Source organism: Polyergus mexicanus, unplaced genomic scaffold, assembly GCF_030449975.1.
Source record: "Polyergus mexicanus isolate NDT 795.1 unplaced genomic scaffold, iyPolMexi1.0 SCAF_9, whole genome shotgun sequence".
In the NCBI taxonomy this organism is placed as follows: domain Eukaryota; kingdom Metazoa; phylum Arthropoda; class Insecta; order Hymenoptera; family Formicidae; genus Polyergus; species Polyergus mexicanus.
In genome coordinates, this window is record NW_027223329.1 from 8,652,866 (window position 1) to 8,664,668 (window position 11,803).

An 11,803-nucleotide genomic window follows, 5' to 3' on the forward strand; every position below is an offset into this window, starting at 1 on the left:
CGTAGAAACGTTTATATAAAAGTTATGGTGTAAATTGTTACTATATAATTGCAATTTTTGACAAAATCACAAACTTCCTTCTTATCAAATTGTTAATACATAAGAACGTTAAGATCATTGTCACATGAAAATTGCGACTATATTGTGTATGAAAATATAATTTATTTCATTAATAAATAAGATAATTTATTCGTCATCGTCGGTTATTATAAATGTTTTGCAATTCTTATGGTATAAATTTTCCTGTTAGTACTTTGGACAATGCAATAACGCGTTTCGTTTTTTTAATTCTCGGTCAATTGCATCAAGAATCTCGACTTACTAATTGTAATTAAAGCTATCTTTAAGTTTGGACCATATTAAAAGTACTAATACAGTTTGTTTCATAAATATCTTAACCATAAATATTCTCTATATATAAGCTAAAAATGGAAAATTAAATTAAATGGACTCGAAAAAATTGATTGATGATGCAATTGTCCATATTTTCCTACACTCCGATACACCATTTTACACTATCATAACTTTTTATGAAAATTAATCCGATTCTTGTGATTCATTATCTCCCTCCTCCTCTAGCTGTTTTACGGCTCTTTCCAAAGCAAACAGATGTTCGTCTTGTACACCAGGAGCTATCATACGCATCGCGGATGCCAGTTTGTAGAGATATTCCGTGTTAGAACCACTGATACCACGCGAAACAAGTATATGATTCGCGATGGTATCTATATTCTCCGTACCAGCATAATTTGGATTATCTTCTTCGCCTATATAAATGGTGAGGTAGAACGGTGCTTCATCTGAAGCGTTCGACAAAGACGCTGTCGAAATGCTCGTCTGCATGAGATCGTTCGAAAAGACATTAGCGTTAGAGGTGCTTTGGACAGATTTGGAGAAATTGCAGGGATAAAAAAGGACGGTTTTCTTCTTATAACCACCCTTCTCTCGAAAATCCAAATGATTGACTACATTATCTATGTTCTCATTGGATATCTTGTACGCTAGTCCCCATACCTCGTCGTTGGGATTAGTGGAGGTGAGCAGTGTTACTACACGTCCAGGCTAAAAAAAGAAAAGAAAAAGCAAATTATATTAAGTCGCAAAAATCATTGACCATCTTTGAAGAGTGTATTCTATTCTAAGTAGAGCAGCGTGTATGTAAAAGAAATATTATTTGAAATATGATTAGAATTATGATATTTCAAATAATTTAAATTTTTTTGAAAATAATTATTTTAAATAATTAAAAGAAGATACACACATATTTAAAAAGTGACAAACTGCGAATGTTGCAATGTCAAAATTGCCTTTTCACTTTTCTTCAGGAAATACGTACCTTGTTAGGCACTCCTCTATGATCGGTACTTTTCTGGTAGAAGCGTCTAACGTATCCCTTGATATGGCCGACGAGCTTCTTCTCATATGGGAAGTCCGCTTTCCATATCAAGGAACCATAACCAAACACCCACATGCTCGCTCGCTCACTCTTGACGTTCGCGGGAGACCTTTTTCGTCGACGATAACAATGATTATGTCGCGCGCCAGTGCGGACTCCGTCTAACGTTTCGAATGATGAGATCGTTTTTCAATGTTGCAGCATAATTTGCAAAAGTATCCACTTGGAAGTTATGCCCCATGTTATCACGTCTGACGCGTGTCGCCACACGAACGTAACCTCTTTATCGAGGACTCTTTTGAACATTTGAACCACAGGGCATACACATTTATACATATTTAATAAATTGACGATGCACGTTCTTTTATAACGAAATAATTTATAAATCACCGTATGTGCGAGATTATGATTTCCAAACTGTCACGTACAAACGTTCTCGCTATACGATGCATAAAAAATCTCATACTCGTGGGTTAGTTGATATGATACCAAAGATTTTTCCATTAGTCTAATAAAAAAACTGTCTACAAAATTGTCCACATTTGCATTTGACAGATTGTAGAATATTATAAATCATCAAAACTTATTACAGAGATTACTTATCTATTATTAATACAGGTATGGGGCCCACGCTCTATGTCTTCCAGCATTCCAAGTTTGGTGAAAATTATGAATTGAGAGATAAATTGGATTGTTTATATCCAAATAATATACATGGCATTGTGGTAGGACCAAATACATTAGCTGTATTTGGTGCCAAGTCTATATGTATCTGCAACATTATTAATCAAAAAGGAGAAATGATGTGAGTATATTTAAGTATAAAATAAAAAATATATATAATAATGATTTTGTAGGACAATATATAATTTCCTGTTTATAGATTTGAAAAACAAAGCACTGATCAATTGAATGACTGGATAATTGCTGCAGAGTGGATATCTGTTAAGGAACAAATGCAATTGGCAATTCTTTTTGCCCATAATTATTTATGCTTATATAATATATTTGAAAAAACTTTTCAAGATGTGCATTGTAAAGAAAAATGCATACTGTATCCTTTTGCAGTAATTTTTTATTAATTCTCGCAAAAATGATTGATATTTATTTGAAATATGGCAATGTTTTTCTTAATTAATATACAGCTATGGTGGATCTATATCAGGAACTTCTCAAGAAAACTTAGTCATTTTTAGTGGAACAGTATTTCAAGAAATTTTAATATGGAAAATAGACAACTATGATATTAATGAAAGAATGCCAGTTTTGCATCGTTTAATAGGACACAAGGTTGGTGTGTTTGTATTTAAAGGGATAAGAAAATATAAAAAAAATCTTATTTATCTTATTAATCTTATTCTAGGGTGTGATCTTCTCTGTTATTTATGATCCATGTTCGCGGCTTATTTGTTCTACATCCGATGATAGAAGTGTCAGGTTCTGGAAAGTGATGAAAAATAAGAATCCTGAAAGCAATAATTTAAATTGGCACTTAGCAAAAATAATTCCAGTAAAAACAATGTTTGTGCATACAGCAAGAGTCTGGAAAGCTATAATCAGAGATGATATTGTTGTGACAATAGGAGAGGTGAGATTTAAATAATGTGTACAAAATTATAACTTATTTTTATATTAATCTTTTGTTGTTTCATAGGATTCACTTATGTGCACATGGTCGCTCTCAGGTAATCTACTTAATAAAGTCCATCATGGAGCATCTATATGGAGTATCGATATATCCAAAGACAATAAAAGAATATTCACGGGTGGAGCTGATGGATCTATATATATGTGGCAAACCACGCGCCATATTAATCCAAAAATAATTTCTCTGTCTAGTAATGACACGCATAACAATCCTAAATGTATATCCTATTTGAGGAATGGCACATTATTGGTTTTTGATGAAAGTGGGATGCTGTTTTGTTACGACAAAGAAAAAATGCTGCGTACAAAATATTCTCTAAGCTCAGAAATACATCGCAGCTATTATATCATGCAAGTTTCTTCAAATCGTTCCTTTGTTGCTTTTGCATCTAGAGAAGGATGCATAACGATATATCGAGGTATAAAGTATATCATTTCTTTCACTCAAATTCTCCTTTAATCAGATCATTAAATTAAAATGTATTAGCGGATTGTGTTATCGGATTTGTATCTCGGATTATCGAAGAAAGAATAATGGAATCACAAATCTTTTCTCTGCACTGGTTGGGATATGCTAGCTTAATAGTATGTGGAGCAAATGGTCTTTTGAAAATATTTACCTTTACAATCGATGGTGTGTATATTATATATACAACTATGTTGAAATGTCTGGAAACAAATATATTATTACTATTTGATTGTTTTTTTTATATAGCTGGGATTCATATGGACGCACATTTTGTATTACCTCCCAGTAGAGAACGTTGGCTGACTGCAGCTACAATTTACAAACAATTGTTAGTATGTGGAGATAGAGCTGGGAATGTTTATGTATACAAGTTGAATGGGCAGGCAAATAAGGATATTGAAAAACCTGTTCAAGTACTCAATAGAGTCCACGGTAAAATAGGAGTCCAATCGTTTGCTAGATGGGAAGAAAAGTTAATGACAACTGGACGCGATGGAATGTTGAGATTTTACGAACTGAATAAAAACGACTCAAAGCCCTTATTGATGCTGCATAGAAAAAAGATGCCAATAGACTGGATTAGTGGAATGTTAAAATCAGTTGATGGACACTGTACTCCTTTCATATTTGGTTTTAAAGAGGTATAAATTAAATATGTATAAAATAGATATAAAATATATATTCAAGAAACTGGAAAAAAATTTTATCACAATTATTTTCGCACAGGTGGAATTTATAATATATAATTTGTCAACTGAAAGCATACTAATCAGAGTTCCTTGTGGTGGCGGTCATAGATCGTGGGATTGTATGATATTGGATGAAACAACAAGTTTCATTTATATTCAAAATAAGCAGATTTACATTTTTGATTATCCTCTATCTTCAGCATCTTTTCCCATTTTACAGGTATATAATACTAAATTGTTTGGAAAACAATTGTCTCTAGACTAATATTATTGTTTTTCTAGAATGGTTTTCACATAAAGGAGACATATTGCTTGCAACATATTTCGAGACTCGGTTCTTTTAAACAAGATATTTTCATATCTGGCGGAGAAGACTGCACTCTTCGTGTAAGCTCCATTTGTGAATCATTTGAAGATAATTCCCATAGTGTCTTCCATAATTTAGGAAACTTTGACGGTCATCTTTCGGGCATAAAATGCATAAGCATCATTAAATTTAAAAAAAACGATGATTTAAACAGCAAATATTTAATTTTTTCTGGCGGAGGAAGAGCGCAATTGAAAATTTGGGAAATAAGACTTAAACATAAAGGTCGGATATTATCAAACAATTTATCGTGCTCTGATATAAAGTCTCATATGCTGTATGGACAAGATCAATGTCGCAGAAAACCTTGGCAAGAAACTAAGCAATCTTACGTTATGGAACCAGAAACGCGTTACATGGATATTTGCACACATTATTCTTCTGAGAGTGCCAATCATGTGTTAATCTTTATAGCTTGTGCAGACGGATACTTGAGGTAACTTGATCCGCTTTATCTGCTTATCCATTCTAATAGAATAATTGTTGTGATTTTCTGTTACAGATTATTCGTATATAGTATCACAACCAATGACGTATGTTTGAAAGTATCTACCAAATATATAGACCGTTGTATTTTAAAGATGTACATATTATCACATAAATCCAAAGTAATCATATTAACAATGACTACTGATGGAATATTACGTTTTTTCGATTTTACCGATATAATCTCGAAAATATACAAAGATGCAAATATCGCAAACCAAGATATCATAGACTTCAATGACGATCCTTTCGCAGAATTTAGCTTGCATCAGTCGGGGATTAATTCTTTCGATTTAAAGCATATAGATGAAAATAAATATCTCTTGGTCACTGGTGGCGACGACAATCTTCTCAATCTTGTTTGTTTTCAACTTTGCATATTGGAAAACGATGCATTGTCAGCTATAATATTAACTAAATGGAATACAGCATCCGCACATTCCGCACAAATTACAGGTATGTAAATACTATCATGTTTTAAGCAAATAATATATATGATACATTCCACAAATTTAAAGATTTATAACTGATATCGATAGGCCTGAAATTTAAAGACAATGATCAGATATGTAGTGTGGGAATAGATCAGCAAGTTATTGTCCACAGTTACTCATGGTCCCGTGGAATCATATCTGCAAAAATGTTGAATCAAGTTTTTACATCTGTCACAGATGTGCAAGGCATGGACTTGTGGCCTTCCGATGAGTAAGTTTAAAGATTTGTCAAATGTCATTATTATTTCTTACTTCATCCTGATAAAAAGAAAAATTGATATTGTGTTTACAGCTGCAGCAGTGTCTTGTGCATATATGGGAAAGGTTTTGAAGTATTATCCATCTAAAAAATTGTTACAAAAAATATTTTCTATGCAAATATTTGTACAATATTACATTTATTTATTCATTTTTCTAATCTCAGAGCATTATATACGTAAATATAATCTCTAAGGAATCACATAATGCGAGTAATAGAATTGTAATAGAATGATAACTGAATTGTGTACTACATTTGTATAAAACGCGGAAACAACCATATAATTATACAATTAGTTTATTGTTTTTTAAAAATAATAAAATTGTATAATTATATTGTACTATAAATAAAAACTTCTCTTCAAGATAAATATAAAATATAAAATATAAATAGTCATCTACTCCGTTGCCCGTTTACCTTGATGAAATAATTCCACGTTGTGTCGTCAGATGTCAAGACTGTATTACAGAAAAAAAAATGGCGATGTTCACGAAAACATAAATTTGACAGCTGTAGCGTTTCTGACGATATATTAGTATACTAATTACGTGACATCTGTGATGAGAATATATAAGAAATAATTATCTAAAAATGTCGAGCATCACGATATCAGCCATAAGACCGCGAACCAGTATCCTCGACAAATCGTTGAGCAAAGGTAAGGGAGAGGTTAGCCTGAGTTGTTTTGCCCTCTTGTTCTCCGAACTCGTACAGTACTGTCAAAACAGAGTCTACACCGTTCCGGAGCTACAAAATAAGTAAGAGAAACGAATCAATTTTCCCTAAAAATCCCTTCGCCGTTTATTAAAATATATCTTTTATTTATCACAAATAGATTGGCGGAGATGGGAGCTGAGGTTGGCCACAGGATAACGGACTTGCTTGTGATGCGAGAAAAGAATGGTAAACGCGAGATAAAATTGCTCAACGTATTGTTATTTATCAAAAGTACAATGTGGAAGTCCTTGTTTGGCCGGGAGGCCGACAAATTGGAACATGCCAATGATGACGAGCGTACATATTACATCATAGAGAAGGAATCTCTGGTAAACAAATTTGTATCGGTGCCTAAGGACAAGGGAAGCTTGAACTGCGCCTCCTTCGTCGCCGGTATCGTGGAAGCTGTACTCTGCGACTGTGGCTTTGTAAGTAATCTCTCTGTCAAATTCGAAGTCTATTCAATCTAATTTTCATTATGTACTTTTATGCGATGAAAGATTTGCAAAAATATTTGAATTTTTGCAGCCTGCAAAGGTAACTGCTCACTGGCACAAGGGAACCACATATATGGTTAAATTCGACGATGCTGTTGTCGCGCGTGATAAGCAACTTGAAGATCGGTAATAGAAAAAGAAAAAAAACTATATCAAGAGAATATATATATATAATGTATCTGTATAAAGCTTATCCTAATTATTAAGATATAAATCAATAAGATCCTCAGTTATTGAGTTACATATTTTAGATACATGGATTTTTTATTTTTAAAACTGGCCTTTTTTCTGGATTAATTAAATTTAAACAAAAACCTTTATATTTTTTTTTGAAAAATCTTAGTTCTCTCTAGTGTTACATTTAAAATTAGTATTATGTTTTGATAATTTATTTTGTTATACAATGATACATCACAACTATGCTCATATTTTGCTAAATAATTATATCTCTAATATTTTAGAGAAATTTATAATCTCTGTCCGCATAACTGACTTGCCCGGTACGATATAAATGTTCTCGTGCATCCTGGTGGAAATACAGTGTTAAAGTACATCTTAATATTGCAGTACGTGATTCATTTTTCATGCATCACAAGTTCCTTAAAAATATCTACTTTTACCTTTCTTTTTTTGAACATGATCGCAGTGACGACAATAAAACCCACAATAAATCCCATTCTTGTAATGTAATTTACCACTGTAGGTGCAAAAAATTCGTCTATCGATGATTTCGCCGCGGCATATCTGTATATTCCTGTATCGAACTACATAAACAGAATGAGTAATTGTAAGTAAAGTATTTAAAAAAAAAAAAAAATTAATTCGTACATTATTAATAAAATTATCAAAAAGAAATTATTTTTGACACATTACTAAATTACATGGCATAAAATAACTCCTGCTATGTTTAATAGACTTGTCATAAGCCTGTTACATAATTTCTGTACAAACATATTTCTAAATTATAAAACATGAAACATATTCAAAATATTATATATGTACATTTACATTTGTTACGTGTTTATAAACGGAACATGAATTTCTCCTCCGCCATCGTCATTATACTTGAATATTGCTGTCATTTAAAAAATATTGAGAGCATGTATGCTATTTTTACTAACGCAACATGAAAATCAAAATGTCGTTTATTATAATTTAGCGTTAGATGCAAGGGACCCATCATAGGTTATAATTGAGTAAACGAGTAAATAAAACATATTAAATAAAATATCTCGATTGTGAGATAGTAAATATCGTGCGCGAACATAAATATCACAGATATTTGTAGAGGTTAGATTCTAGGTATTTCGTGTACATACCAGGAGGCTCTTAGTCGGGTGTCCCGAATGCTTCAGGTACAATTCGCGCAATTCTCTGCGTTTGACGTCTCTCCATAACGCAATTTCACGTTGTTCCGGCGTGACATTATAATATTCCTTCTTCGAGGACATGATTTCTCCTCACTCTCGACGTACTTTTGCTCGCTCCTTTCCACCTTTCTCTGTTTTATCACGTGAACAAACGTTCGAGACGCGTTATTATGCGGCGTCTACAATAGAGATTTTAAGCCTTAAGAAATTGACCAATCACAATCAAGTATGAGAAGAATACTCGACTGTGATTAGTCACTTAGGGCTTAAAATCTCTATTGTAGACGACGCTTTAGGCCGGTTCTACAATAAGTCGTATGTCGTCACAGTCCATAATTTCAAAAAAAATTGACTGTGGTTGGTCAATTTGTTTACGGCTAACGACTTATTGTAGAACCGGCCTTATCGATCGTGAAATTCGCGAGTCATGAAATTTCCATTCAAATATACTTTCATGGGTATCGTGTCAAAATAACATTTATTGTTAGACAAACAATTTCTTAAGCCAGAAATATTCTACGAATCGTCGAATTCCAACACGTACAATTTCACGCGTTAAATTTCGCTGCGATTTCTTCGAAAATATACAAAAAAGGTATCGCACACGATATTAATTCTCGACAAAAATGTTTTTAATTTCTGTATATTAAATATTTAATTTAAATTTAATTTAATAATATTAAAAAAAAAAAAAAAACATTTCTCGTGTAAATATATGCAGGGTTGGAAATAAGTAACGCGTTACTTGTAACGTCGTTACCGTTAAAGTTGCTTTTCTCTCTGTTTGTAACGGTAACCGTAACGTCGTTATATTTTTACAGTAACGATAACGAATTAGCCGTTACATTTATCGTTATTTTTTGGTTCTTTATTATCTTATATCTATTCGATAGATGTATTTTTTGAAAAATATTTTGTAGCCTTCTATCATAGGTTGCATTCTGATAGTTCACTGCCAGTACTGAAAATTTATAGTAACGTAAATTATAGATTTTACAATACTGACAGTGAATATTGGAATACACTCTTAATAATATCAATATTTAAATGTTTGATAAAAATTTTCGACAAAATTGAAATTTGTAAATTACAATTTAAATTCCTATAAAGATAAGTGTATTAAAAAGTAAAGATATTAACATAAAAAATTAGAATCATTAAATAAGTTTAATATAAAAAACGCTTATACTATATAGAGACTAATTTAGAGTTTTTAATTGTAACATAGATTATTACATTTAAATAATTTTATAATCTAATGGCTTATTTTCCCATACAGCACAGAACATTGCAGCAACATTGCAACATTGTAGCAACATTGCGGCAATGTTGCAATGTTGCTGCAATGTTCTGTGCTGTATGGGTTAACATTATGAAAAACAAAAACATAACGAAAAAGTAACGAATCGTTACTTTCCAAGTAACGGTATAACGTGTTACTTTTTAAAATCATTAAACGAGTTACTTTTTACAAAAAGTAACGGTAACGGTAACGCGTTACTTTTATAAAGTAACGTTCCCAACCCTGAATTCTATATACAATACATATACATATATACATATTTATATCATTTTTCTTTATATGTGAGAAAAGAATATAAATGTACAATACGAGAGTCTGTCAAAAGCCGAAAATAAATTGATCGACTCAACATTTTTTAAATTTCTTAATTTTAATCCGACACATACATATATAAGAGCTATATATGCTTTGATACTAAAATTTAAAAAATTTTATGAAAGTGGAATTATATTAATTTCGTTTTCTGAAAAACTCAGACAGTGCGTCATATATAGTTTCTGTCATTGTTCGATTTATCGTTCAAAAACGACGCAGTAGGATAGGGAATTAATCGCAAAGTGGCTTTGATCGCGAGTTTATCTTTTCCGCCTTCGAAAAAGAGCCATTCTGCGTATAGTTTTCCCCTCGAAACGATTACGAATCTGGGTTACTTGATATTCCGTTTATCGCGAGCACATGACTCGCGGGCGTAACGTGTCGTATAATAATCATGCGTATATGATACATAAACATGCTGATACATCGGGCGCGTCTTGTTTTCACAAAGGGTGTAAAAGGTCGTCCGGGACGACTCGTCCAGCGCGTTGGAATTCGACGAATAAACGAACTGCGACTCGACCATCAATGAATCACGTAGTCTACGGCTGTTACGGCCGTAAATGAAAAACGATGACGTTTCAGCTTGGGACGGAGAGTGGGGGAGACTCGGGAGGAATCGAGGAATACAAACAAAAGACGACGCGAAATTATCGTCAGTCAGTCGTCGTCGCTCGCTCGTCGCAGGTGGTTGATCCTCGCAACTCGCGCTAATCTAATCATTTCCTTTCGTTAGAGAGAGAGAGAGAGAGAGAACATTCTGGTGAGTACATACGGGGTAATTATTCGCCACTTTCGAAATTGCGTAGATTGATTTCTAGAGAAAGAAAAAAAACAAAGAGATCGAAGTATAAAGTTACTAAAGCGAATATAAACTTGGTTTTTCGCATTTCTTGTTCTTCTAAAGCTTTGATATATGTATACGTTTCGTTTCTTGCACACGGGACGTGATCTATTTAAGTTTGTATAACCGTGCGAAGCATCTGTTTCGAGAGAGAGAGAGAGAGAGAGCAATCTATTATGTACTTGATCCATAAAACGCAATAATAGGACGTTCGATCGTCAGATACGCGTAAGATCCGTTTTCTCTATACGTGTGTATCTTTTATGCGTCCTGAATAAACGGAGCGATTTCGTAATCGGATGGTGTATATTTTGCTATTAGAGGCTTTGCTCGGGTTAATCGAGCGTCCTCGACGCATCTGTCACGATGCGCGCGAATATATCTAGATACGATGTTATCTATGAAAAAAAAAAAAAAAAAAAAGCGCCAAACTCGAAGCAACAGGATCATTTGTCTTTCTCGCAATTTTTCCGTCCTTCGCGAAACAAAATGTAAAACAGGAGGAAGCTTATAATTAGTTAAAGAATTCAAATTAGAAAACCGATAACCAACACGACTCGTATGCCAATCGTATGGCACGTGTGTTTTTTTTTTTCCCTCCCTATATACATAACATTGTCATTGCTGGCCAATCCAAACGATTATATTTCTGTATCGTCGGTCTTTGTTTAAATTAATTATCGTACATTCAATTGTCGGGAACAAAAGCCAAACGATGTCGTGATGGAGACGTATATATTTACAATCTGTCTATATCACGTGATCGTCTCAATAAAATCGCTTGTCATGCAAAATACAAGAGTACTCTGCGTTGATACCACTGCTTCGTTAGATTATAATTTTTTTTCTTTTTTTAATATCTCGAAACGCGCAGTATTTACAATCACGTGATTTCGTCAACCAGAAAGATAACGTTTGATATTAAGTACTCTGCGTTGATACCACTGCTT

At 33.1% G+C, this 11,803-nt stretch overlaps 4 protein-coding genes across 4 annotated transcripts; 2 read left to right on the plus strand and 2 right to left on the minus strand.

The window, feature by feature from the left end:
• Positions 1-197: 197 nt before the first annotated feature.
• LOC138936101 (putative glutathione-specific gamma-glutamylcyclotransferase 2) lies at positions 198-1,692 on the minus strand. The gene is made up of 2 exons (XM_070301194.1): positions 1,337-1,692; positions 198-1,062 (listed from the first exon to the last, which is right to left on the minus strand). The coding sequence occupies exons 1-2, from the start codon at positions 1,469-1,471 to the stop codon at positions 538-540; spliced, it is 660 nt and encodes a 219-aa protein (XP_070157295.1). The 5' UTR covers positions 1,472-1,692; the 3' UTR covers positions 198-537.
• A 15-nt stretch (positions 1,693-1,707) lies between these two features.
• Positions 1,708-6,078, plus strand: LOC138936102 (tRNA (34-2'-O)-methyltransferase regulator WDR6-like). Its single transcript, XM_070301195.1, has 13 exons — positions 1,708-1,868; positions 2,015-2,201; positions 2,280-2,450; positions 2,542-2,686; positions 2,760-2,984; positions 3,051-3,462; positions 3,531-3,677; positions 3,759-4,153; positions 4,239-4,421; positions 4,484-5,004; positions 5,071-5,510; positions 5,594-5,759; positions 5,841-6,078. Exons 1-13 carry the CDS (start codon positions 1,790-1,792, stop codon positions 5,893-5,895), a joined length of 3,126 nt encoding a protein of 1,041 aa, XP_070157296.1. The 5' UTR covers positions 1,708-1,789; the 3' UTR covers positions 5,896-6,078.
• A 197-nt stretch (positions 6,079-6,275) lies between these two features.
• On the plus strand, positions 6,276-7,271 carry LOC138936103 (trafficking protein particle complex subunit 5-like). Its single transcript, XM_070301197.1, has 3 exons — positions 6,276-6,565; positions 6,643-6,952; positions 7,053-7,271. Exons 1-3 carry the CDS (start codon positions 6,399-6,401, stop codon positions 7,149-7,151), a joined length of 576 nt encoding a protein of 191 aa, XP_070157298.1. The 5' UTR covers positions 6,276-6,398; the 3' UTR covers positions 7,152-7,271.
• Nd-b15 (NADH dehydrogenase (ubiquinone) B15 subunit) lies at positions 6,723-8,542 on the minus strand. Its single transcript, XM_070301198.1, has 3 exons — positions 8,341-8,542; positions 7,642-7,785; positions 6,723-7,547 (listed from the first exon to the last, which is right to left on the minus strand). Exons 1-3 carry the CDS (start codon positions 8,470-8,472, stop codon positions 7,479-7,481), a joined length of 345 nt encoding a protein of 114 aa, XP_070157299.1. The 5' UTR covers positions 8,473-8,542; the 3' UTR covers positions 6,723-7,478.
• Positions 8,543-11,803: the final 3,261 nt, after the last annotated feature.

Coding starts and splice junctions, on each gene's coding strand:
- LOC138936101 (XM_070301194.1), bottom strand. CDS start 1,471: ATGTGGGTGTTTGGTTATGGTTCCTTGATATGGAAAGCGGACTTCCCA. Junction 1,063..1,336: donor ATAGAGGAGTGCCTAACAAG/GTACGTATTTCC, acceptor TTCTTTTTTTAG/CCTGGACGTGTAGTAACACT.
- LOC138936102 (XM_070301195.1), top strand. CDS start 1,790: ATGTGCGAGATTATGATTTCCAAACTGTCACGTACAAACGTTCTCGCT. Junction 2,985..3,050: donor TTGTTGTGACAATAGGAGAG/GTGAGATTTAAA, acceptor GTTGTTTCATAG/GATTCACTTATGTGCACATG. Junction 3,463..3,530: donor ATGCATAACGATATATCGAG/GTATAAAGTATA, acceptor AAAATGTATTAG/CGGATTGTGTTATCGGATTT.
- LOC138936103 (XM_070301197.1), top strand. CDS start 6,399: ATGTCGAGCATCACGATATCAGCCATAAGACCGCGAACCAGTATCCTC. Junction 6,566..6,642: donor GTTCCGGAGCTACAAAATAA/GTAAGAGAAACG, acceptor TATCACAAATAG/ATTGGCGGAGATGGGAGCTG. Junction 6,953..7,052: donor TACTCTGCGACTGTGGCTTT/GTAAGTAATCTC, acceptor GAATTTTTGCAG/CCTGCAAAGGTAACTGCTCA.
- Nd-b15 (XM_070301198.1), bottom strand. CDS start 8,472: ATGTCCTCGAAGAAGGAATATTATAATGTCACGCCGGAACAACGTGAA. Junction 7,786..8,340: donor ACCCGACTAAGAGCCTCCTG/GTATGTACACGA, acceptor CTGTTTATGTAG/TTCGATACAGGAATATACAG. Junction 7,548..7,641: donor TCATGTTCAAAAAAAGAAAG/GTAAAAGTAGAT, acceptor TATTTCCACCAG/GATGCACGAGAACATTTATA.